Source organism: Lepidochelys kempii, chromosome 7 (genome assembly GCF_965140285.1).
Source record: "Lepidochelys kempii isolate rLepKem1 chromosome 7, rLepKem1.hap1, whole genome shotgun sequence".
Taxonomy (NCBI): Eukaryota; Metazoa; Chordata; order Testudines; family Cheloniidae; genus Lepidochelys; species Lepidochelys kempii.
This window is the reverse complement of record NC_136386.1, coordinates 18,834,638-18,858,266: the sequence shown is the minus strand read 5'-3', so window position 1 is coordinate 18,858,266 and position 23,629 is coordinate 18,834,638. Positions and strand designations below refer to the sequence as shown.

The 23,629-nt window shown below is 41.9% G+C and overlaps 1 protein-coding gene across 3 annotated transcripts in view; it reads left to right on the top strand.

The window, feature by feature from the left end:
• Nucleotides 1-23,276, top strand: part of LOC140914116 (uncharacterized) — a 33,270-nt gene extending 9,994 nt beyond the window's left edge. Inside the window, exons 5-15 of one of the 3 annotated variants that reach the window (XM_073351216.2) lie at nucleotides 1,775-1,938; nucleotides 4,273-4,364; nucleotides 5,838-5,914; nucleotides 6,466-6,549; nucleotides 10,028-10,098; nucleotides 10,604-10,681; nucleotides 13,227-13,287; nucleotides 13,381-13,471; nucleotides 14,503-14,582; nucleotides 15,813-15,947; nucleotides 20,119-23,276. In XM_073351216.2, the coding sequence (XP_073207317.1) occupies nucleotides 1,775-1,938; nucleotides 4,273-4,364; nucleotides 5,838-5,914; nucleotides 6,466-6,549; nucleotides 10,028-10,098; nucleotides 10,604-10,681; nucleotides 13,227-13,287; nucleotides 13,381-13,471; nucleotides 14,503-14,582; nucleotides 15,813-15,947; nucleotides 20,119-20,292 (1,107 nt within the window). In that variant the 3' untranslated portion in view covers nucleotides 20,293-23,276. The remainder of the gene's footprint in view (nucleotides 1-1,774; nucleotides 1,939-4,272; nucleotides 4,365-5,837; nucleotides 5,915-6,465; nucleotides 6,550-10,027; nucleotides 10,099-10,603; nucleotides 10,682-13,226; nucleotides 13,288-13,380; nucleotides 13,472-14,502; nucleotides 14,583-15,812; nucleotides 15,948-20,118) is intronic. The other 2 variants (XM_073351219.2, XM_073351221.2) reach the window with 2 other exon arrangements.
• Nucleotides 23,277-23,629: the final 353 nt, after the last annotated feature.

The following is a 23,629-nucleotide window of genomic DNA, read 5'->3' as shown; positions in this document are numbered from 1 at the left end:
TGCAATTTAATTAAAGTTCAGTCAATCTCTCTGTTCTGGCTGGGAGCCTTGATGCAGGCACTTGATATCAACAAGCATAAAGCTGCTGTTTCATCAGTTTTATTGCACCGGCTCATCTTTTTGCCATTTACATTTTCATTCTTTTTTGCATGAAACTTGGAAAATAAGTTTTCTGGCATTCCTGCTTCCACACCAGTGCTCTTTCCTACCTGCAATGTGCAGTGGCATGTACTACACATGTAGGTGGGAAATTGTCAAATGTGCTTTAAATTATGCTGCAAATCTGATGTATGCTATAGTGAACAGTGAACCATTTGAGCTTTTCTGAGGAGGATAAAAAGTTCATGTTTATATTCAGTGTGAGGCAGATGAACAACTTGTCTTTTGGAAATTCATTCTTAAATGGCTAAAATTCCATCTGAACAAAGCCCTAAAGGCCAGAGTCAGTTTAATTGTGTCAAATGTGCCTCATTTTTGCATGCATTTACTCCAGCTAGGTGTGAAGTTATCATGATGGCACATGTAAACGTGCCTTTGAGGATCTGTGCCTATGTGCCAAAACTGCCTGAAAAATCTGGCCTTGAATGTGCAGCACGGTGTAGATTATTTGCAAGGTTTGTTATTTAGAATTTTGCTTCAGATTTCACAGCTGTATGGGTGAACCTATTTATTTATTTATTTATTTAGTAAACCCAAGTCACATAGTATTCGTGTTTGTTTTTCATATGCTTTTTTGCTCCCCTTGGGGAACCATTTATGTGTCCATAATAATGCAAGTTCTAGTGTTCTCAGGGTATCTTCACTATCCAGGAAATGAAATGCTCCAAGGAGATGAGATTATGTATTTTTGCTACTCTGTAAATGGCTTTTTGAAGCATTACTAAATCCCGGGGGAGGGGAAATAAAAGCTATTACAAATCCCAGAACCTGTGCTCATACCCCTAATGATGATAAGTCTAAAATAATTACTTGGCTTTATAGTCACCTACTAATTAACAGGCTATACTTTTCACCTGGTTCTCCATGAGAGATGGAGTGTTTGATTCCTAGGATCATGTAGTTACAACCATTTGCTGCCCTTGATCCAGGCTTGCAACTCCTACTTTATCACAATTCTGAATCCTTTTCTTCCCTCTATGTATGCAATTCACATTAACATGAATGGGAGTTGTACACACTGATGCAATGTCTATATGCCCTTAAGCACTCCCTTTAACTTAATTGGTTGAGGCCTATAGAATGAATTAATGTGTTGAAACTGATTAAAATGACATTCTGCTGAGAGCAGAAGAGAAGTGTGATTGACATTGAAGTTAATGACTATCACAGTCAAGCATTAATGCAGTTTAGTTGGTCTTGCTAATCTTCATTGCTCACAAACTTGTCGTGAACATAACACTATCCAATAATGGTCCACTAATGGATATAAAATATCCTTAATCTATCAATTTACCATTGGAGCACAGCTCAGGAGACCTAGATTCTATTCCTAGCACTGCCACTGGCCAGCTGGGTGACTGTGGGCAAGTCACTTCACGCCGCTCCCATGCCTCAGTTGCCCAGTCTGTAAATTGGGGATACTACTACTGACCTTCTTTGTAAAGCACTTAGAGACCTACTGATGAAAAGTACTATATAAGAACTAGGTATTCCTATTATTACCACAATACTCTGGACCGGACTCCAATATAGCAATTTGTTGACACCAAACAGCATCTATGTAGAGAGGAACCATACTGGTTGCTTTATAATAATTTACTTTCCCTTCTTGAAGTCAAGGATTTCTGAGCGTGCCATACATATTCTTCGTCAGTGTCCTCAGGAGCGAAGTGAGAAGGACATCCGCTACATACTCGTTACCCTGCAGCCCATGAAGGCCTTTGGAAATTACTCCACAATGATTCAGAAGAAGGTGGCAAAGGCTGCATGGTATTCAAGGTAATAAGGAGGATAAATCCTATGGGGAGAGAGATTGAAATGGTCAGGTCATAGTCAGCTTTGCTATACAGGCAAAACAGGTCAGTGTTTAGGGCAGCAGATCAGAGGCAGCAATTGTATGAGTTACTGTATGGGCTGACATCTAACCAGTTTGTGTAGGACAATAAAAACTGTAGTGCTGATGCAGAATAAAGGCAAGAAAATTGCTAAACTAGTTTTATTTTTACAATACCTTGTGGTCTTGTATAGGGTCTTTCCTGTGACTAATGTGTCATGTGCCTGTGACAAGCACCAAGGTGTCCCAGATAGCATGATTTACACTCCCACAAAGATACAGAAAAGGAGGAAAAGCAGCTAAAGCATTTGAAATGTAAAATATTAAGTAAGGCTTTAATTTTAACATTTTTGTCCCCTTTTGCTTCAGGTAGAGAGGGTTTTTAAAAGACCCCTCCCCATCTGACAGTCTTTTAGATCAGTGGCCCTCAAACTAGGGCCGCCTCTTGTTTACCTGCCGCGTCCACAGGTTCAGCTGATCGCAGCTCCCACTGGCCGTGGTTTGCCACTCCAGGCCAATGGGGGCTGCAGGAAGCGGTGTGGGCCGAGGGATGTGCTGGCCGCCCTTCCTGCAGCCTCTGTTGGCCTGGAGCGGCGAACTGCAGCCAGTGGGAGCCGCGATTGGCCGAACCTGTGGACACGGCAGGTAAACAAACCGGCCTGACCCACCAGGGGCTTTCCCCAAACCAGCCCAGCCCACCAGGGGCTTTCCCTAGTTTGAGAACCACTATTGTAGATGGTATCAAAGGTGGTAATAACTGTTCTTTTGGGGAGAAAAGAGATGTTAGTTGAGAAGGGCTGGAGTGTTGTTATTGTTAAAGTCCAATCCAGTTTCCTAAGAAGACACAACAAGACAGACACACACACAAAAGGGGAGAGAAAGGAATAGCAAAGATAGGAAATGCGGCTTCTGTCTCTGATGTTGACTTACACTTCTCACTGCTGAAACACAGCATGGTCTGATCTGCCACTCTGAGACCTGGCAAACTTGTACCAGCATTGAGCTGTTTAGGGTGTTGCTTTTAGTTTCCTTTCTGGTCACAGGTTCACAACAATGTTGCAAAATATACAATTTTGACTGGTTAAGCTAGACTCTTATTAGACAGAAGGAAAACAAAGAAGAGGGATAGGAAAGAGAAGAAATAAGGTAGGGAAGGAAAACACACAAGGGGTAGGGGAGCATTTTTTTTCTGAAGTCCGTCCCACCCACCCCCGTCCCCCGTAGTGTTTGGGATTTAGCCAGAACTGGTAGAGGTAGCAGTCTCTCTGGCCTGGTCTGGAAATGTCTCAGGATCAGGATGACGAAGGCCTGGGGTGTCAGAAGACAGAGGGAATGGCAGCCATGATGGTAAAGCTTGCTCCAGTAGCCAATTTTTCTCCCTGCAGTCTCTTTCTTTAGGGACTCCAAAAGGTAATGATGGGTGGAATAGCCACCAATTTTATCCAACAATTAGGCCTAATTTCCAACACGCCAATTTTGGGTCACTGATTTTTGTTCTTTGACTTTTCTTGTTTACCAAGCATGATCTTAACACAGTCTTTGCATTATATCACTAGGCTTTTTTGTGTCTTTCTGTCTTGCCATTGCACCTTTTCCATTCCGCATTTGTTCTTATAGGTTACTGTGACACTTGATGAACTTTCAGTCTCTTTTCACTGTTGAGCTCACAATTAGGATAAATATGTAGGCCCAATTATTACAACAGCCCTGAACTTTTGGTATGTTCAAATCAGGATCCAAAACTGCATTCACATTTCGCACCTTGAGCTTCTATGTACAAGCATTTATACTATTCAGTGTGTTTGTGTGACAGTATAGATGAAAATCTACCTTTTTGGGGGCAGGAATTTGGAAATAAAATGTGTTACATCTCCCAACCAGGCCTTACTTATACTAGCACTTTTCCTGCCATGGCTGCAGCTCCACCAGTGTTAGCAAAAGTGGGAACGCTAGTGGTAATAATTATAGTATCTAGCTCTTAGATCCATAGATCTCAAAGGAGGTTATATTCAATTTAGTGATGGGAAACTGAGGTACAGAGAAGTGAAGTGACAGTGATTTATCCAGGGTCACCTCGCAGGCCAGCAGCAGAGCTGGGAATAGAATCCAGGTCTTCTGAGTCACCAGCCAGTGCTCTTTCCAGTAGACCACAGTATGTAAAACAAAAGGAGAAGATGATGTGGGTCTGTGATTTAGCAATGAACTTAAGACTTTGAAGATGCAAGATGTTCAGAACAGCTTGAAACTATAGCAACACTGGTAAACTCTTTATTGTTCAGGGAATCTGTCCTTTCTAGGTATGAATCCTGCCAAGTGATGATCCAACAGGGCTACACACCACACTCCTTCTATATCTGTCTCTCAGGATCTGGTAGGTAGTAATCTATTAAAAAAATAGGTGATCTTTATTGCTGTGCCTCGGGGAGCCAAATTAAATTAAGGTTCAGTTTATTTATGTGAAGGGTGTACAGTGTTTCCTCTACTTAAGACTCTCTTTACAAGAGGCCTTTTGAATGTTTTACAGCATTTTAAAATGAACTTCAGTGGCGTTGGCAGATAGCACAATAACCTTATTTAGGGGAAGCCTTGTTTTCTGACTTCAGTCAGGGATTGCTGCACTGGTGGATAGAGACCTTTGATTAGCAGTGATACTAAGCTTCCTTGCTTCTTTCAAAAATAGATAATGCATCAGTATTTTGTTGTTGTTAAAGAAAACCAAAACTTAGACAAATATTGCCCAAAGATAATTCCTCCAGAATTTTCATGTCTGACAGAGAGAAGGATTTAAACCTAATCTTCAGTGTAATCCCTTAGAATTTCAAACCGGTTTCTTCGTTTACATTTATTTTATTCTCTGCCTCTTGAAAACTCATGGCTCTGTTCCTTTGAATTCCAAACTGCAGCACAGTGAGCCTGATCTTGTGAGGTGCTGAGCACTATGGTGCTCTGTTTCTCACAAGATTTGGCCTCCTGGCAGGAAAGTTTTGCGACATTAACTGGAATTAGGGATCCAGTAATTTGTTCTAGGGATCTGTTCTCCCCTAATTACACATAGGTTAACATTCACTAAACCTGACAGAAATTGTGCGTTTGAGTGCAGGTGCATGTGTTAATGGAAGGAGTAGAGCACTAGTCCTGTTTTAAATACATCTATTTCCTCACACTGTAATGTGAGTAGTTATGCAGCATATCTTCTGCACGTAATCGTAATTTGCTCAAACCTAGTAGAAACAATGAAACAGACATGTACCTTCCACATTTGAGTATTATTTTTGTTTATAAAAACAGTAGTTCCAGGAGGAATTTTGTATCAGATCAGTACACATCTCAGAGGATCTGAGTTTAGGCTACTGTCTCCTGGGCAACATGTTTGTGCCATCTGAAACATGTTGCCACGCACTTTAGAGACTTCTCAGCTGCGTGTTTGGTAGTGTCCAGGAAATGCCTGTGCTACATAAATAATTCTCTAAGCTCTTAATACCAGTCTGCACTACAGGAAATGTTCCAGACCTTTTGTACCCTTCAAAAGAGTCAGAGTATGTGTGATCGTGTAAAGTTTACAAGCAAACAGTAATGCTGTGTCCCTATAATTTTTCATGTTTTGTAAACCTACCTTCCACTCCCTACTTTTGTTTTCTGCAAAACATACATTTTGGATTCAAACTGCTTGAAAATATCCTGTTAAAGCTCACAACAAGCAGGATAATGATACATATATTTTTCATACTTAGAGCCTCACATCACATTCACAAGGGGTCTAGAAAAAATGCTTACTTGTTTGCACAAGAAGCCCCTATTTGTTTTACAATTTAACAGCTGATTTGTGATGTTGTTTACCTTGTAGCAACAGTTATCAAGAGGAACAGTGACAGTGGCCAAGTAAAGCCTGCCTGGTTCTTTAGTCGAGGGGATGCATTTGGGGTGAGTTACAAAGCAGCGCACTAGGTGTTGAAATACATCAATGCAAGATAGGGTTGAGTCACCCCGTTATTTTTGCAGGGTCGATAAATTGAGTTTCATGCAATTTACTGTATGTGTCACACAGAAGAGACACAAAATTGAATTCCTGAACACTTGTGGTAATTAAAAATTCCACACACTTTTCCTGAGAGTTGAGGTTTGTCCAAGTGACCTTGGGCAACATTTCTACTTGCTAGCACTGTAGTGCTGCAGTCTGTGCACCAGTTGGCTGCTATTCTGCACTCCATCTGTGTTTCAGTGTTGGAGAGATGTCTGTCTTGTGGGATATAGAGTCCTGTATAAATAAGATGACTTTTTTTATTAATGTGTGACTTTTTATTATCTGCTGATTTATTTTCAATACCACAAAACATATTCTCTGTTCTCTAGATAAATATAGACATAGGGGAGAGAGAAGATTTGAAATTAAAGAATGATTAAAAATTGTATAGATATTTTAAAATTATACACTTTTCCTCTTTCCACCCCACCCTTTTAATTATTATTTTTAGGATAGAGAGATTATAAATGGTGACTACTGGCAGACAACAGTTATTATTCAGGAACCAGCTGAGTTTCTCTGTATTGACCGAGAGGTAAATATTTCTTACATTTATGACAAATAAAAATGTTTATTAGTCAAACATATGTAAGCACATTGTTTCTGCCCACAGTTACAGCCAGGCTACCCCTACTGAGTTGCAGCAGTGTTGTGTGGGAATAATCAAGGGTCAGAATTTGGCCGCCTTTGTTCAAAGACACTGCTGTATAAATATAATTTGATGTGCAGCAAAAAGTTCCACCACTGATGACTGTTTTTACATATCATCCTTCAAAAATTTGTTCCATCTGCATTTGATGGATGATCAAGTTGCTACAAACCTACGATAAAACTGCCTGGGGTAAAAGTGGAGCATGTTCACCTCATGTTATATAATCAGATGCTTTACATTGGTGTTGTGTGTGTCAGATTCACAGGATCACACAGTTGATCATGTGAATGCAAACACAATGTGAGGTCAACAAACCATGTTTATGCAGCAATGACTGAATCAGTCTGGATAAAGTAAGAATTCCCTAGGTTCTTGGTTCAGAATTTAGACCCATCCTTTTCTGGAGGATTGGAACAGTTTGAATGACATTTCTTTTTACCATTCTTGTGCACTCTTGCACTTCTGGGTTTTGGCTGGGAATGGAAGAGGCTCATGGCAAAGCCAAAACACCACCAGGGGAGTTGTTCTTATGGTATTCTTAGCTTGACTGGAAACCGGAAGTGCTAGAAATTCCATGAGAGTCACCAGATTCTGACAGTTCAACAATTGGGAGATTTTTCCCTCCAAATCTTTGAAGATTCCACCTGTAGTTCTGCTATACAGCAACAGGATGCAGGGACTTTAAAACACAGCGGGCCAAATTAATCTCTGGTGTAACTATAGTGACTTCAATGGAGTTCCATCAAGGGTGAATTTGAACCAAGCATTTGCTACTTATCCACATCTGAAAATGGAGCATGAGGTAGACTAAAATAAAGTTTCTTGACTGTACATCCAATTAACTGGTCACATATGAACTTGGTTGTTTGTGTGTGTGCAGTTCTTGAGTGCAGTGTCGGTGACTGCATACACATATTGGGTATGCATATACACAAGTATTTTTTTCTATAAATGTAGGCCTTGATATCCGTAAGTAAGCGTGTAACAGGAGGCTTGAAGGGCCGGGTAGCCAAACTGTGGGGCATGTTCCCCTAAGGGGGCGCGGAGGAACATTTTGGGGGGGCGTGGCAGGGCCTGGGCCATCCCCCAATGGGGGGGAGAAGAGAGCGCCACCCAGCCCCGCTCTGCCCCTAGTCCCACCCCCAGCCCTGGCTCCACTCCTGGCCCCAGCCCCTTCCTCTCCTCCCCCCAGCCCTGGCACCTGACCACGGTCTGGCCACGGCTTCCGCTCCCAGCCCCGGCCTCTCCCCCAGACTCAGGACCTGGCCAAAGCTCCGTTTCCGGCCCCAGCCTTGCCCCCAGCTCCAGTACCGACCCCGGCCTCAGCCCTGCCCCCCAGCCTCGGCCCTCTGGCTGCAGCTCTGCTCTCAGCCCCACCCCCAGCCTTGGCCCCTGGCAGTGGCCCCCTAACCCCTATCCACACTTCCCCTCTCCGGAAGCCACGGCCCTGCTTTCGGCCCTGGCTTGGGAAGGGTGTGGACAGGGGAAAGGGGGGGGGTACAACTGTGTAAAGTTTGGGGACCATTGGCGTAGTGGTTCGAGTGCTTGACTTCCTGCCCCCTGCTTCTGTGGTTGATGTGCCTCAGTCTTTAAGGCAGGGGAGTAAGAGGACCCAGGCCCTCCCACTCTACCAGGTCCCAGCCCAGGACCCTGTGTAAGTCAACCCCTGAGTAGGGGAGCTCCCAGAGGGGAGTCTATGTCCACTGCCCTGGGCTACTTCCTACTGTTGCCCCTTCAGTTTGCTGCATGGTCCAAGTTCCTGTGATGGCTTGTCTCTAGAAGTGCCCCCTGCTGGACCTTGGGCAGCATCCTGGTGCAGTCCAAGGTTCCTCTGGGTGGGGCAGCTGTAAGTTTGGTGGGGTTGGAACCCCCACAAGGTCTCCGTGCTTCAGTCACCTGGGTTCCTTTTAGGCTGGGTCCTGGTAGGCCTCCTTCTTTGTCCCCTTTGGCCAGGAAGACAGTTCCTGGTGGCTGCCTTGGCTGGCAGGCTAGTGATCCTTCCCTCAGGTAGGGAGGCAACTAGCTCCTACCTCTTTGCCAGTCAGCCTTGAACTGAGCCACACTCCCTCCTCCTCCTCTCCCCACCAGCCTGGCACTGGCTGCAGGTATAACAGGCCAGGACTAGCAGGGCCCAAAGGCTCTCTTTAACCCCTTCCATGCTGGTGGACTGTTTCTCTGCTTCACCACAAAGCAGATAATCATTTACTGCATATGCACAGAATATTGGCACTGTGGTACCGCACATATGTTGGGAAAAACAGGTCCTTGCCCTGAAGAGTTTCTAATCTAAATCAGAGATTGACAGTCTAGTCTAGGCACATAGACTAGACCAGATGAGGGTGCCATTTTTGGATTAGAATGGTAGATAACTTCACTTTTAAAAAGAGTTTTGTTTTGTTCTTCTGTCCTTCGTTGATTATTGTTGGAAAAACCTCATGGAAGACATGAGCATTCAAGAGGGATTTGAATCCAGAGAGCAAGGCATCCAGGGTGGCATCAAAAGTGGGAAAATGGGTGGGAGGAGTGCAGGTAGTGGGAAGCGCAGTGTTGGACTTCGCTGTAAGATGTCTTTGACTGTTGTGTTACGGTCAGTCAAGTTCAAAGTATTCATGAACTCTACTGGGGAATAGCTATAGATAATGCTGCCCTTTGGATCAGTCACTGTATTATAAATCAGAGCAGGATAGAAGGATAGTCTTGTAATTATTGTGGTTAAGGTACTAGAGTGAGAATCAGGAAATTTGCTTCTTTTCATATGTCTGCCACAGACTAACTCTGATATCTCGGACAAGTCACATAAACTGGAAGATTTTCAAAGGAGCCTAAGGGAGTGAAGCACCCAAATCCCAATGAATTCCAGTAGGAATTGGGTGCCAATCCCAGCCTTAATCTGTGTGCTTCAGTTTCAGGATAACTTTTCCTTACTTTGCAGGGAAGCTATAAGGTTAAGTCATTAATATTTGTGAGATGCTCAGATACTGCCATGACAAGTGCCATAGAAAATCCTACACATAAAATAAGCAGTGAATGATAATGTGACGTATAATACTGGTAAGGTGCCAAGATCATAATTCCTGGAGAGTTACAGAAATGTATGCTTCTCAACATCAAGATGAGGTGTGGGTGAGAGGAGGAAAAGCACTGTAAAGGAAACGGGGGGAGCCTTCTGCAAAGGAAATGTTGGTTAAGCTGTCCTCCTTCTGGGGCCCTAGTTCTGTTCCTTATAACATTGCTGTCTACCATTCTCATCCGTTAGTGCTTAGGGAAACACTTTAAGATAAGAGAAGAAAGAGTTTGATTATGAATAGGCGAATGGGAGGTTTTTCTGTTTTTAAAATAGTTTTTAACTGATACTTTTCAGGATTTCATCAAGATTTTCCTGTCTGGTGGGAAAAACGTGTTTGGAGATCCTGAGCAGATGCAGTTTCTGAGGTAGGATGGAAGAACTTCAGACTTTTCAATTACCACATCTGTGAATCAGCTGTGGTGTTAATTGTGGGAGGGTTCATCACCAGAAAAGTACTGTAGTCCTTTTGACCTGTTACTGTTTTTCTACTCTTTCACATTGTTTCCATGAACGCGTCAATTAACTACTCTGTGTTTCCATATGCAGATAGGCACAATAACTCCTCTCAGGATTGTTGTGAATCTTGCTGCTTTGACACCTGAGATCTTCATGTTGAAGGCATTATTAGAAGTACTATTATCTTTAGTAATAATGAATCATTTACTATCCATTAAATGTCCTGTCTCTTTTGTTACAATGGCATACTAACTTTCTGGCATAGTTTGAGAGTTTTTAATTTAACAATATACTGATCTTGCTGATCCCTCCATAAAATGAACAGGAATACAGTGACAACTTTTAACATTACGGATGCTATTGGACTTCGATAGATGTGATGGTCCTCACAATTTCTTTCTCTGATTTGCTTAGAAGTCTGCACTGTTTTAAAGGTTGGCCCATCAATCTGCTGGAAGACAATCCTGGAAAATGCATTGTCTGTCACTACAGGTCAGAAAAGTTTATTCAGTGTAGAAAACCAGCATTATCCAGTGGAGTTGTTATTATAAAACATTTAGATTGTGCTTTCCAAATGAGTACTCTGGCAGTGCGGTTATTCACAGTAGTAAGCACTATGCCCAGTAGCACATGTTTTCAGGACTGGGACCACTGAAGACATGTTCCTAGACCCTAGAAACTTGCAGTTTGAGGCCCTGATCCTGCAGTTGGATCTGCTTTGGCCTATCCCTTTGCACCTGCAGAACTGAGATTGGCATGATGCAGGGTCAGCTGACACAGATGTGGTTGCAGGATTGGTATCTAAAGAAGGATGAACTAAAGTGCTCATTAAAAATCTCTGGCAAAACTAGAGTGTATTATAATGTTATTATTCGTCTCTCCATAGATGACTAAGGCTCTGACATTTCCCAGGGTGTAATCTGGACCGTTGAACAGCTCTGTCCCCTCGGTTATCCAACTTGGGGTGCCTTTTACAGTGTCGCTGTGAGAGTAAGCACTCCTGCTCTGCTTTCACACAGCTTCCAGCATGTAAATTACTCCCAGCCATGCTGTATGAGTGCTACGGCCAGCCACTCTTTTATTACGCTGCAGAGCAACACCAGTAAATTCCCAGTCTCGGACTTCCCCCCAGAAATGTGCATCTTGTATTACCCAGCCCTGTCCTGGACAACACAGGCTTATGTAAAGTCTGTCATTTTATTAAAAGAAAATGAAATGCACACATCCTGTTGTCTCAAATGGAGTTTCCCAAACACTTCAATCCAAGCACACTGATCTCAGTAAAACAATTAAACAGGTTTATTAACAACAGAAAGATTGTTTAAGTGATCACAAGTAATGAAAAATAAGTCTGAAGTGGTTACAAAGAAATAAAGGGTAAAACACAACTAGTACCTAACTTAACAAGCTAAATGATTTCAAAGCAAAAGTGTCTCTCACCATGTTTTAGAAATCTTACTGGCTGAATTCCTTTCTGCCAGGATCCTTTCTCAGTCCAATTATGCTTCCTTTGTCCTTTACACATTGTTGATGCTGTGAGTAGCAATGAAGGGAGTGATGATTTGGGGCTTCTGTTCTCCATTCTCTATAATTTTTCCTCTCCTTTGAGAATAGTCTCCAGCTGGGGTTCAGGAGACAGAAAGTCTGTGAGGATGGGAACCTCATCCTCAACCTTGCAAAGATATAAATTCCTCACTACACTTTTTTTCTTGCCAAAGAATGGCCGCTTAAACAGGTGATAGTCCATTTGATTTTGTTGACACCTGACACAGGCGTTGGTTAGCCTTTTGTCTGAGGAACTGGTTTGTGACTACTTCCCCAGATTTGGAATATGTCTTAGTAACATCATACAGTAGAATCTTGTAACTTTACATACAACATTGCCACACATTTTAACAGGACAATAAAGATCAGTAAATCATGAATTTTCAGATAACAACTTACAAGGCACAGTTTGTACAAAATTTATCACAGTCTTGAAAAAGGGGTGGACATAGGGATACAGACTGTCACAGGTTCATATCAAATGACCACTGAAGTCAGTGAGTCTTTCTGTTGACTTCAATGGGCATTGGATCAAACCCTGCATTGGACCTGACAACTCTGAGATTTAATGTTAATTGCCAACTGCATATTAGTTAATTGTTTATAAAATTGGAAAATTGATTTTGCTGGCTCCTCATTTCATAGGTACAAACCATGCTGAATACTTTGTGAAAGAGTTCAAAAGCATTATTTTAATAAAATAGTTTATTCCTCCAAATACCTGACCCTGAAATCTCAGCCACCCTCACAGGAATATTTGATATTATCAGGCAAGTTTAATAGATGGACATGTGATGTAAAGTGAGTCATGCATTTATTCTCCAGTATGTGTGTTCACTGGACTCCTCCAGATCAGGGAAGGACTCTCCCCACTTCCAGAACAAGCTAGGTTACGGGTACTCTCTCTGGCCTACAACAAGGAAGCTCAATTCATCCCCTTTTGGCTTCTTGTGCAGAGCGCCCTTAAGTCACCATAAAGGCTAAACTACAGCTGAACCTGACAAAGCTGCAGCACTTCAGGAACAGCATCAGAGTCTGCTGACTGCATTGTAGTTTTGGAGTAATAAGGAAATACTTTAATATTTGCAGCTGTTGGGTAGTTCAGGCTGAACATTAACAATAAACAATTAACAATAAAAAAGCTTTACAAAATCTAAAGGGTCAACTGAAATAACTATGTTCTCTGAGAGCCTGATCCTAAAGCCTGTTGAAATGCGTGTTAATCAGATCAAACTAGCTCCCTAGACTAAGATGAGTGAAATACAAAAAGTAAACAAAAGACATAAAAACAAGAAGATTTTAAAAAAAATTCTTTCAGCCTTACTGAAATAGGTAAGAACTCTTTTAAAACATGACATTAAACTCGATGGACTTTTTAATAGGAATGTATGCAGTGCTCATGGAAAATGGCCTTAATTTGGGCACTTACAAGAAATCTTAAGAATCTCATGCTTTTTCTATATCTGTTAATTTCCTTCTGTTTTTATTGTAGAAGAGGAACTGTCATTCTGAGAAACAGTAATGTGACTGAATGGATTTACATTGTGAAAGAAGTGAGTATCTGCAAAGCCAGCACGGAGCTTGGCGATCTGGGGAGGTGCTGTTGGGTGATGGTTATTTTTAAATTACCTTTCATGTACTTAAAGGGAAGTTGTTCTGTACTGAAGATTTTTCAAGATGACTCTTGCCTAAGCAACAGAGCTCCCGCCAACAGAATAATGCAAGCTGAAGCTGGCAGTGAGTATGACAAAACACCCTAATGATATTCAGCAAGGTTGTTAGATAAGCCATTGAATTCTTCTCTAGGTATGCTTGTAAACACTAGCAATCTGAGTTCCCATACTAAGGATGGTCTGTGTACCATTTTTGTATCAGTATAACTATTTTTGTTAGGGGGGTGGTGATTTTTAATTTTTTTTTAAATGAAGTAGTTCTACTGGTGCAACCCCTAGTGTGGATGCAGTTGTACCAGTATAAAGCTTATTTTCTTTCCTGCATGAGAATAAGCCATACTGGTATAAGCACCTTTATACTGATATAACTGCATCCACACTTTACCGATGTAGGCCATGTCTACATACAAAAATTGTACCACTTTAACTACATTACCTTTGCACCCATGCAGACATCAGAGAAGAGCATATATACACAATGCAGTGGTACCTGCATATAGGGAACCTGGTTATAGTGAGGCTCTTCTTAGAGTGAATGTTTGGAAGTGCTTCACTGCTACCCAATGGACTTTTCACTTTTCCAGTCCTGCTAGGCTGAAACTCTTGGACCTTACCTGTGTTAGACTTTTTTCCCCCCCTTAGCAGTAAGAACTCTACTATAGGGAGGCTGTTGGCATTTTAGCCAGTGTTGTTTTGACCTGCTCTGGGGGGGCAGATTGGGATTTGCTCCATTTTAGAATCCTGGCCTAAACCCCGACACAGCACCACCTAAAACCCTAGAAAATTAGCCATTTCCTAGGTGACATTTTCCTGGGGATTAGCCATTGTCCTAACAGCTAATAAGCTCCACGGCCATTGCAAGTTAAAGCAGCCTTATGATTACTCTAATTTACAGTGGGGGCCAATTCAGCCCCAGCATTGGGGGAGGTGGAAAGATGCTGAGTGTCAGGCTGGCACAGGTGCTATAATCTATATGTATTTACATTAATTGTAAATAAATAGTTTAAAAACCGAAGAAGATAAAAATGCAGATTTTTTTACATACATATTATAATTAAATAAGTTAATTTTTTCTTGCTGTTTTTTTTTAACCAGTTCACCAATCTTTATTGACAAGCAGGACAGACACTCCTGTGATCATTGCCCTAGACACCTTGCCGCGGGGATCTGTGTTTGTGAGTATTCCATACTGAAAGAAAAATGCCTTCCTTCTTGGCTGCCATTAAAAAACGCATGTGACTCAGCTTACACTCACTGGTGTCCTTTTGTCCATTCATGGTTTACAGCAATCACAATGTGCTGCCAGAGATTCGCTGCTCTGATACTCAAGATAACAAAATTAAAGCTAGCTTAGGTATGTCTACGTGAGCTGCAATCAGAGAGATATACTCTCTGAATCATCCTGATCAGTCTTTCAAAATGTTAGGAAATCTTCTTGTTACTTTATTTTATCTCTGATCCTTCTGAGCTGGGACACTTACCAATAGGATTTAAGTTTACAGAATATGGTTCTAGTCAAGGCGCATTTTCTTCGAAGTAATTTTTAACAAAGGCCTGTCTACTCCAAATATACCTGCGTCGGGGTTGTGGTTACATCATGTTTGTTCCCTGACCATGTTACAACATAGTTAAAATTTGTATTGTGGATGGTACTATGCTTCTGTAATTGAACTAGAACTTTGGACAGTCCAAGATTATAGTTGTGTAGATGGGGTCAAAGTAATGGCAAAAAATGTTTCCCTTGAATTATTTCTCCAATTATGTAGGTGTGACATAATTGCAATTCAATTCTTATTCAAGATAGCACTGTTACAACATTTAAAACTGAGCTTGACAAAACACTACCAATTGTAGGGAATAGTCTTTCACTGCTTGGGAGCAGATTCGGTAACACTAGATATCTGATTTCTGTGTTTCTAAGATTTATTATGTTAAGCTGGTGGCAGATTCCCCGGTTCATTCAGACACGTGTGTTCTAGTGAATGCACTTCTATATGATATTTCTGTATACACCACACTGCAGAAGTGACACAAGCTCTCACCAGGATAGACAACTGCATCGTGTCTTGGAGGATAGACGATCCTAAGGGATAAAATCCTGGCCCCATTGAAGTCAGTGACAAAACTCCCATTGACATGATTGGGACCTGAATTTCACCCGATGCATTTATTAATATATTGACCCGCTCTGGCCAAAGCCCCCTGGGTTCCTAATGCAGTATAATAAATAAAATACTGTTACAGATAAAAGACAACATGGCCCACCAGTAATCAGGATGAACTGCAGCAATGGTAGGGGATTTTGATTGTAATGAGCATGACTTGTGCTGAAAGTGGATAGGGGCAAGAGGCTGGGATTGTGGGTTTTAACAGGTCTGGCTTATTTCAATTTTCTTACCTTTAAGGGACTGTTAGACTTTCTTTTTGAGGATCAGCCAAATTTGTGTGTAGTTAGCAATGGAGCTGAGTGTCTTAAGATCTCAAAGAAGTTTTACCTGCATCATGCCTCCAAAGATCTTCTGCAGAGGCTGCGAAAAAAAGTAAGTACACATTTGTTTGTTTTATGACTATCCAACCTTACTAAATTAGATTAGCTTTGCATCTCCATACTTTGTGCTGTTTGCACAATTGCACACGTTGTGGAATCATGTTAGGCATTAAAATCATGAATGTGCTTTCAAAAAATCTGAGGGGATAGAAAGAGGTAATTCAGAACATAGCAGTAGTTACTTGATTTAACAGTCTTTGAGCATAGCAGCAAAGAAACAGCCAATCAACATTATCATAAACCACAAGTAAAATTTTCTTCTAGGGTGGGATCCTCGTCACCCTGCCCCAATCCTTCAATCCCTTTATGCTGGGTAAGAGGGGCCCTAAAAGTTCTGCTTCTAGCTGGGGAAGGATTCCCCTGCCACAGGCACTGTGGTAGTCAGCATAAGGCTGCCTCCTGAGGACCCCCTCGCTAGTCCTGCTGTCTTAGAGGTCCAGAGCACCAACCAGTACAGAGATTCTGGGCAGCACTGTGGAATGCCATAACCTAGACAGGCCTCTTGTTGCAGCCTAGGATCCAGAGGGTGCAAAGGTGGCTTAAACCCACCATAACCTTCTCTCCCATGAGCAGCGGAGCTGTGAGCTCTGGGAGTCTTAGCAACACAGCACGGAATGTCACTTCCAAAGTCTTGATTTGTAAGCACACAGTGTTTAATAGCATTTTCAACAGTAGGGTGAGGATGGCCTTGTTAAATGAGTAAGCAAAATAATGAGCTCTAGATTGTTTTGTCCTATAAAAATAAATCCAAAGGATGGGGCACTGTAGAGTGTAAGGTTTCAGAATGGTAACCATGTTAGTCTGTATCAGCAAAATCAACGAGGAGTCCTTGTGGCACCTTAGAGACTAACACATTCATTTGGGCATAAGCTTTCATGGGCTAAAATCCGCTTCATCAGATGCATGGAGTGAAAAGTACAGTAAGCGGTGTGTGTATGTGTGTGTGTGTATATATATATAAAAAAATAAAAAGTGTGTGTGTGTGTGTATATATAGTACTTGAAAAGATGGGAGTTGCCTTACCAAGTGAGGGGGTCAGTGCTAATGAGGCCAGTGCAATCAAGGTGGGCGTCACCGATTTCCAACAGTTGACAAGAAGGTGAGAGTATCGGTAGAGGGACCCATCCACTCCCAGTCTTTATTCAGGCCTAATTTGATGTTGTCCAGTTTGCAAATTAATTCCAGTTCTGCAGTTTCTCATTGAAGTCTGTTTTTTGAAGTTTTTTTGTTGAAGAATTGTCAAAAAGAGTGTAAGCATCTTCCATTATGTAACCTGCAGTCAGGTCTGGTTTGAGTTTTTCCTTTTTAAATGAGTCTTCCACAAAGGCTGTTTTCATTTAGGAGGAAATGGAAACCTGCCTAGTTTTGTTATGAAAAGTGGATGGTTATTGTGACGTGCCAATATCTGGTGTTAGCCTCCTTTTATTAACTTCAACAATGTAGTAACAAAAGAACATGGTTTTACATTCTGCATGCAAGGAGCCTCAGTCTGGATTTAGACTCAAGGAGAACACTGGGTGTTTGAGCTGATGGCAATTTCCTGATAAACATGAGCGTGTGAGAAAAGCTAACTATGTTGGGCTAATTTAGAACCTGGGAATTTCCTCCCATCTTCAAGGCATTTTGGTAGCAGACCGGCTCTAATGTTACATGGACGTTAGCCCACATTTGTTTCAGTTGCTCCAGGAAGCTTCTGGAAAATGACACAGGTTTTGGCAGCATTCATTCACACAGTGTTATACCTGGCAGTTGTACCTACTTTTGTGAAACTAAACTGTTGCTTGGGCAGCAGTTTGTGGCAAACCTTTAAGTTAAGAACAGGGTTTTGGCCTTGTCATCTTTTTCTCGGTTACAGAATTCAAAATCTTAATTAAACTTACTGTCATTAAGAATAACTTATTCCATTTTTTTTCTAGACTAACATGAAAAGGAAAAACTCAGAGGTTAGGCCGATTGCTATGATACAATCTTTATGCATATGATAATTCTATCTGCTTGTGTAGCAGAACTGGGTGCAATTGACAATTTCTCCATTTTTTGGAGGTGTTTTTCTTAGTATAAAATGTTTTTTTCATGTAATCTATCTGCCCTATCTTAGGTATTTATATGGTCCCCCAATACCATAGTATCAGGAAACCTCCGAATCTTTAATATATATTACCCTTGTAATAGCCCTCTGAGGAAGGGAAATGCTGTTATGCCCCTTTTACTGATGGGGAACTGAGGCACAGAGAGGCTAAGTGACTTGCCCTAGGTCACACAGTAAGTCTGTGGTGAAGCAGGGACTGGAACCCAGGTCTCCTAACTCCAAGGCTAGTGCCCTAACCACCAGGTCATTCTTCCTTTCTGCAGCTACCAGGGAGGGTGCCCACTATTTTTTTAACTCTGTAGCCTTTTAAAAAATGGGTGCCTTCACTGGGAGCTGCAGGATACACAGCACCTCTGAAAATCATCCCACTTAGTTAGGCACCTGAATATGGATTCAGGAGACTCTTTGGGCACCTGATTTTGAAAATGTTGTCCCAGCAGTTGTGGTGCTCATTTAGCACTCACTGCAGCTGTTCCTTGTGCAAGTTGCACGGTCATCTGTTTTAGAAAATCGGCTAATACTTCATTGTGGATTGGAAATAAGATCTAGTCAAACCGGTGTTAGACATTGAGCAACTCTCTGAGGGATTGTAAATATATCTTTGTGTTTTGTTTATCTTTGTTTAAAGGTAGATTTCTGTTTCGGTCTTTAACAGCACTTCAGTCACTTGATCTTTTAAATCTAAGTGAGTGGCAATGTAGTCTAAAGCTCAGGTTTTAAAATGTCAAGAGAAAGCATAGTCAACAAACCTTTTCATTTGTTCTGTGGTGGATAAACTGATTCCATGAACGGTTTCAGAGTAACAGCCGTGTTATTCTGTATTCGCAAAAAGAAAAGGAGGACTTGTGGCACCTTAGAGACTAACCAATTTATTAGAGCATAAGCTTTCGTGTGCTACAGCTCACTGAGCTGTAGCTCACGAAAGCTTATGCTCTAATAAATTGGTTAGTCTCTAAGGTGCCACAAGTCCTCCTTTTCTTTTTGATTCCATGAAGTATCCTGTTTAAAACAGATCACTATCTGCTGTCTGTTAACATTAGAGATCCCATGGCACAACTTACCTCCCCAATAAACCAAACCAAAACACTCCACGTGCACGTGGTTCTCCACCTGGGAGGATGAGCGGACATGATAGATGTTAGTCATGTTGCTTAATGTACTACTGGAAGGTGCTCAGATATTATGGTGAACAGCATGGTATAAGAATCTATATAGAATGACATCTTGAGTTTTCTCCTTTGTCCTTGACCATATTTCCCCTCCTGCTAGTGTAGTACAATATGATCTGCAGCATTTCTTATGGGAGCAGTACACTCAGCTGTAATATATGATTTGTAAAAGCTTTCAGATGAAAGGTGCTCTATATAAATAGAATATTTAAGCATCTTGAATGTGCACGAGGTTAAAATGTGCATTTTCCAAAAGCTATGAAGTTGCAGTAGCTGATTCCAAAACAGCCAAAACTAAGTAAGTGATAGTAAAATACAAAATCTATATAGGGCTTTATATATTTAAGAACTTGTAATGTTTCACTGAGGGAAAGTGTTTCAGAGCAAAACTTTACCTTCTTTATAGATCCTTCAGCATATAAATTTATAATGGAAAAAATTAGATGACTGAATATTCTGTTTACATATTTAGTGAATTTTGTCTATTTGAAGTTCAAATTTCTGCAATGTTTTTGCTGTAGGACTAGCTCATGACAAACATTCAAACTTGCTGGTGGTTAGCAAGTCTTGTGGGCTTGTTTTTGGTACCCTGATTGGATAACTTATGTAGCTAACAACACAAATAACTGTTACAATCAAACATGTAGATTGAAATATGCATTAATGGAATATTTAATGTTTTTCATAAGTGTTTTGACTTCTAAAGTTTGGCTTCTGACAAGCAACTACAAGTCACAAAGTCTCATCTAAATTCAACAAAAAATACAGTGAATTCTTATGCATTTTTTCACTATACACTCATTTTAATGGAAATGAATCCTTTTCATAAAGGAAGATGGGGAGGAGGTTTTCACCACGCATTCTGCTTGAGAGATTTTGATTAGGGCCTAATGTCTTTGCCACAGGAACATTCCTATCCCAGTGAGGCAGAGCTAAAGGAACAGCTGCAGCAGGAGATACAATGGCAAATTTTTCGCAAAGCAGCTTTAAAGAGCACAGTTCAACAGATTGAATTGAAACGCAAACTGCTTCAGCATTCCTATATGAGTAAAGGGCTTTACACATGGTGTAAGAACTGACGTGTGCACAAATTTCTGTCAACAGTGAAGCTATAAGGTACAGGTCACTACCCACTAAAGCGGCTAAAAGGTCCATCTCCAGACCACAAAATCTTGTGAAAGATGGCGGTATTAAATCAGGCCTGTAGTTTCTTCATTTTTAGGGTAGGCTACAATGGTGAAAACTTTCAGGGAACTGTTTTTCCCTGTATTTCTTAAATCATTAAAAACACTCTTTCCTTCATGTTAACTCCCTCTATGACAGACATCTGGTTTTGAATGATTGGTACACACGCTCCATTGGTATCTGTACCATTCTTCTACCCAACTCCTATCAACAAGTGAAGGAGCATGAAGTAAGTTTCTTCTAGATAATTAATACCCCCTGGCTGGGAGTATCATAGCAGCTATTATCTACTGATGGTACGCATTTCAGTATGATTGATTGGATTAAAATGACACTGCTTCTTGCTGATGCTAACAATAGCGGAGTTAGGCCTTGTCTACACTACGAAATTAGGTCGATTTTATAGAAGTCGATTGTTAGAAACCAATTTTATACAGTCGATTGCGTATGTTCCCACTAAGCACATTAAGTCGGTGGAGTGCATCCTCACTACCGTGGCTATCATTGACTTACAGAGCGGTGCACTGTGGGTAGCTATCCCACAGTTCCCGCAGTCTCCGCTGCCTATTGGAATTCTGGATTAAGCTCCTACTGCCTGATCGGGCAAAAACATTGTCACGGGTGGTTTTGGGTACATGTTGTCAAGTGCCCCTCCCGCCCCCGGTGAAAGCAACAGCAGACAATTGTTTTGCGCCTTTTTTTCTGGGTTACCCATGCAGACACCATACCATGGCAAGCATGGAGCCCGCTCAGCTCACTGTCACCGTATATCTCCTGGGTGCTGCTGGCAGACGCGATAATGCATTGCTACACAGCAGCAGGTCGTTGCCTTCACGGCAGACGGTGCAGTAGGACTGATAACCATCATACGCCTCCTGGGTGCTCATGGCAGACCTCAGTGAGGTTGATCGGGGCGCCTGGACAGACCTGGCTATCCTCCTCTTAGAGCATCAAAAGGGAGCCCGAGACTCCAGGTCATTCTCTTCTTTAAAGTTTCTTCTCATGGAGATTCAGTCCTGCCTGGAATATCATGCGAGCTGGAGGCTTATGCCTCAGACTGCTCTCCCAGCTGAGAGCATCACGCGGTTGCACCTACCCCAGCCTGCCCCTTGCTCCCATGGCTCATGAAGTCTGGACAGTAGTAAGCAGCAGTTCAACTATAGGCTGAGCAAGTGCAGAATGGTGGTAGAATGCGCCTTTGGACATTTAAAAGCTCGCTGGCACTGTTTGCTGACTAGGTCCGACCTCAACGCAACCAACTTCCCATTGTTATTGCTGCTTGCTCCATAATATCTGTGAGAGTAAGGGGGAGATGTTTATGGCGGGGTGGGAGGTTGAGGCAAATCGCCTGGTGTCCGATTTTGAGCAGCCAGACACCAGGACGATTAGAAGAGCACAGCAAGGTGTGCTGTTCATCAGAGGCTTTGAAAACCAGTTTCATGACTGGCCAGGCTTCGGTGTGACAGTTGTGTGTGTTTCTCCTTGATGCAAACCTGCCCCCTTTGCTGATCTTAATTCCCTGTAAGCCAACCACCCTCCCCCCTTTGAAATAAAGTAACTATTGTTTTGAAACCATGCATTCTTTCTTTATTAATTAAAAAAAAAAAAAGATAACTGACAGGGTAGCCTGGATGGGGTGAGGGAGGAGGGAAGGACGAGGCCACATGGCTTATTGTAGCCACACTAAAAATCAAACTGTTTGAATGACAGCTTTCTGTTGCTTGGGCCATCCTCTGGAATGGAGTGGCTGGGTGCCTGGAGCCTCCTCCACGTTCTTGGGCATCTGGGTGAGGAGGCTATGGAACATGAGGAGGAGGGTAGGCGGTTATACAGTGGATGCAGTGGGGGTCTGTGCTCTTGTTGGCTTTCCTGCAGCTTCAACAGGTGCATCATCATGTCCATTTGCTCCCCCATTAGCCTCAGCATCGCATCCTGTGTCTGCTCTTCATGCTCACTTAATTCTTTCCTGGCCTCTGCCCCTGAATGCCTCCATGCATTAAGCTGTGCCCCATCAGTGCGGGAGGACTGCATAAGCTAGGAAAACATGTCATCATGAGTGTGGTTTTTTTCGCCTTCTAATCTGCGATAACCTCAGGGACGGAGATGATAGGGGAAGCATAGAAACATTCTACAATTCTGGGGGGACTGCATGATCACCAGTGCTGCTGAGTTGCCACGTTGACCAAACAGGAAATGAAATTCAAAAGTTCCCAGGGCTTTTCCTGTGTACCTGGCTAGTGCATCAGAGTTCAAAGTGCTGCCCAGAGCAGTCACAATGGAGCACTCTGGGATAGTTCCTGCAGGCCAATACCGTTGATTTGCGTCCACACTACCCCAAATTTGACCCAGCAAGTTTGATTTTAGTGCTACTCCCCTCATCGGGGAGGAGTACAGAAGTTGATTTAAGAGCCCTTTAGGTCGACAGAGCGGGGTTGATTGTGTGGACACAGTCATTTTTAAATCTACCTAACGTGGCTAAATTTGACCTAACGCCGTAGCGTAGACCAGGCCTTAGACTTGTGTGGTATCCCTTGTACAAAAAGGCTACTACTCCATTGGGGAGAGAAATCAGGAAAAAACCCTACAGGAAAGGGTCAGAATATTTGCTGCTGGAAAAAATAGTGCATGAAAAATGCAGAATTTGCTGTAGTGAAAAGCAGAAGAATACTATTTTAAACACTTTGAAGTTGAATCCGAGGTTGTAGAATTCTGTAGTCTATATGAACAAACAGGCTGACAGCCTTGGAAGAAACAGTGAAGAAGCTGCTATCGTGTTGTCACCACCCTGGGTTTTACCTTTAAAATAAACTGCCTTAATTAACCTTTTCAGTTGTACCTTATTTCTTTTACTGTTAGCTGATTGTTTTACATTTTCAAACCTGTCAAAATCATGCGTTAGTGTATGTAATTTAATTGAATCAGAAGTATATTCTGACCTCCAGTTACTTGTTTACTTAAAACAAACATTCACTTTCGTTGGCAACTGTTTTTATAATTATGTATTTAAAATATTGTAAAATGCCTGTTTTCTATCCTTGGACTCAAATCTGTTACGACTGCTTTCCTCCTGTGGTATTAGAGTGCATAATTTCAAGAAAATATCCTTACTTGATGGTTCAGTCTAGGAGAGAAGGGATGAGTGGCATGTTACTGATTTTATTTGAATCTTCTGTTAAGAAAACTGATGCTGCTGCTTCTACATTTGAAATATTTAAAGTTACTTTAAGCTTG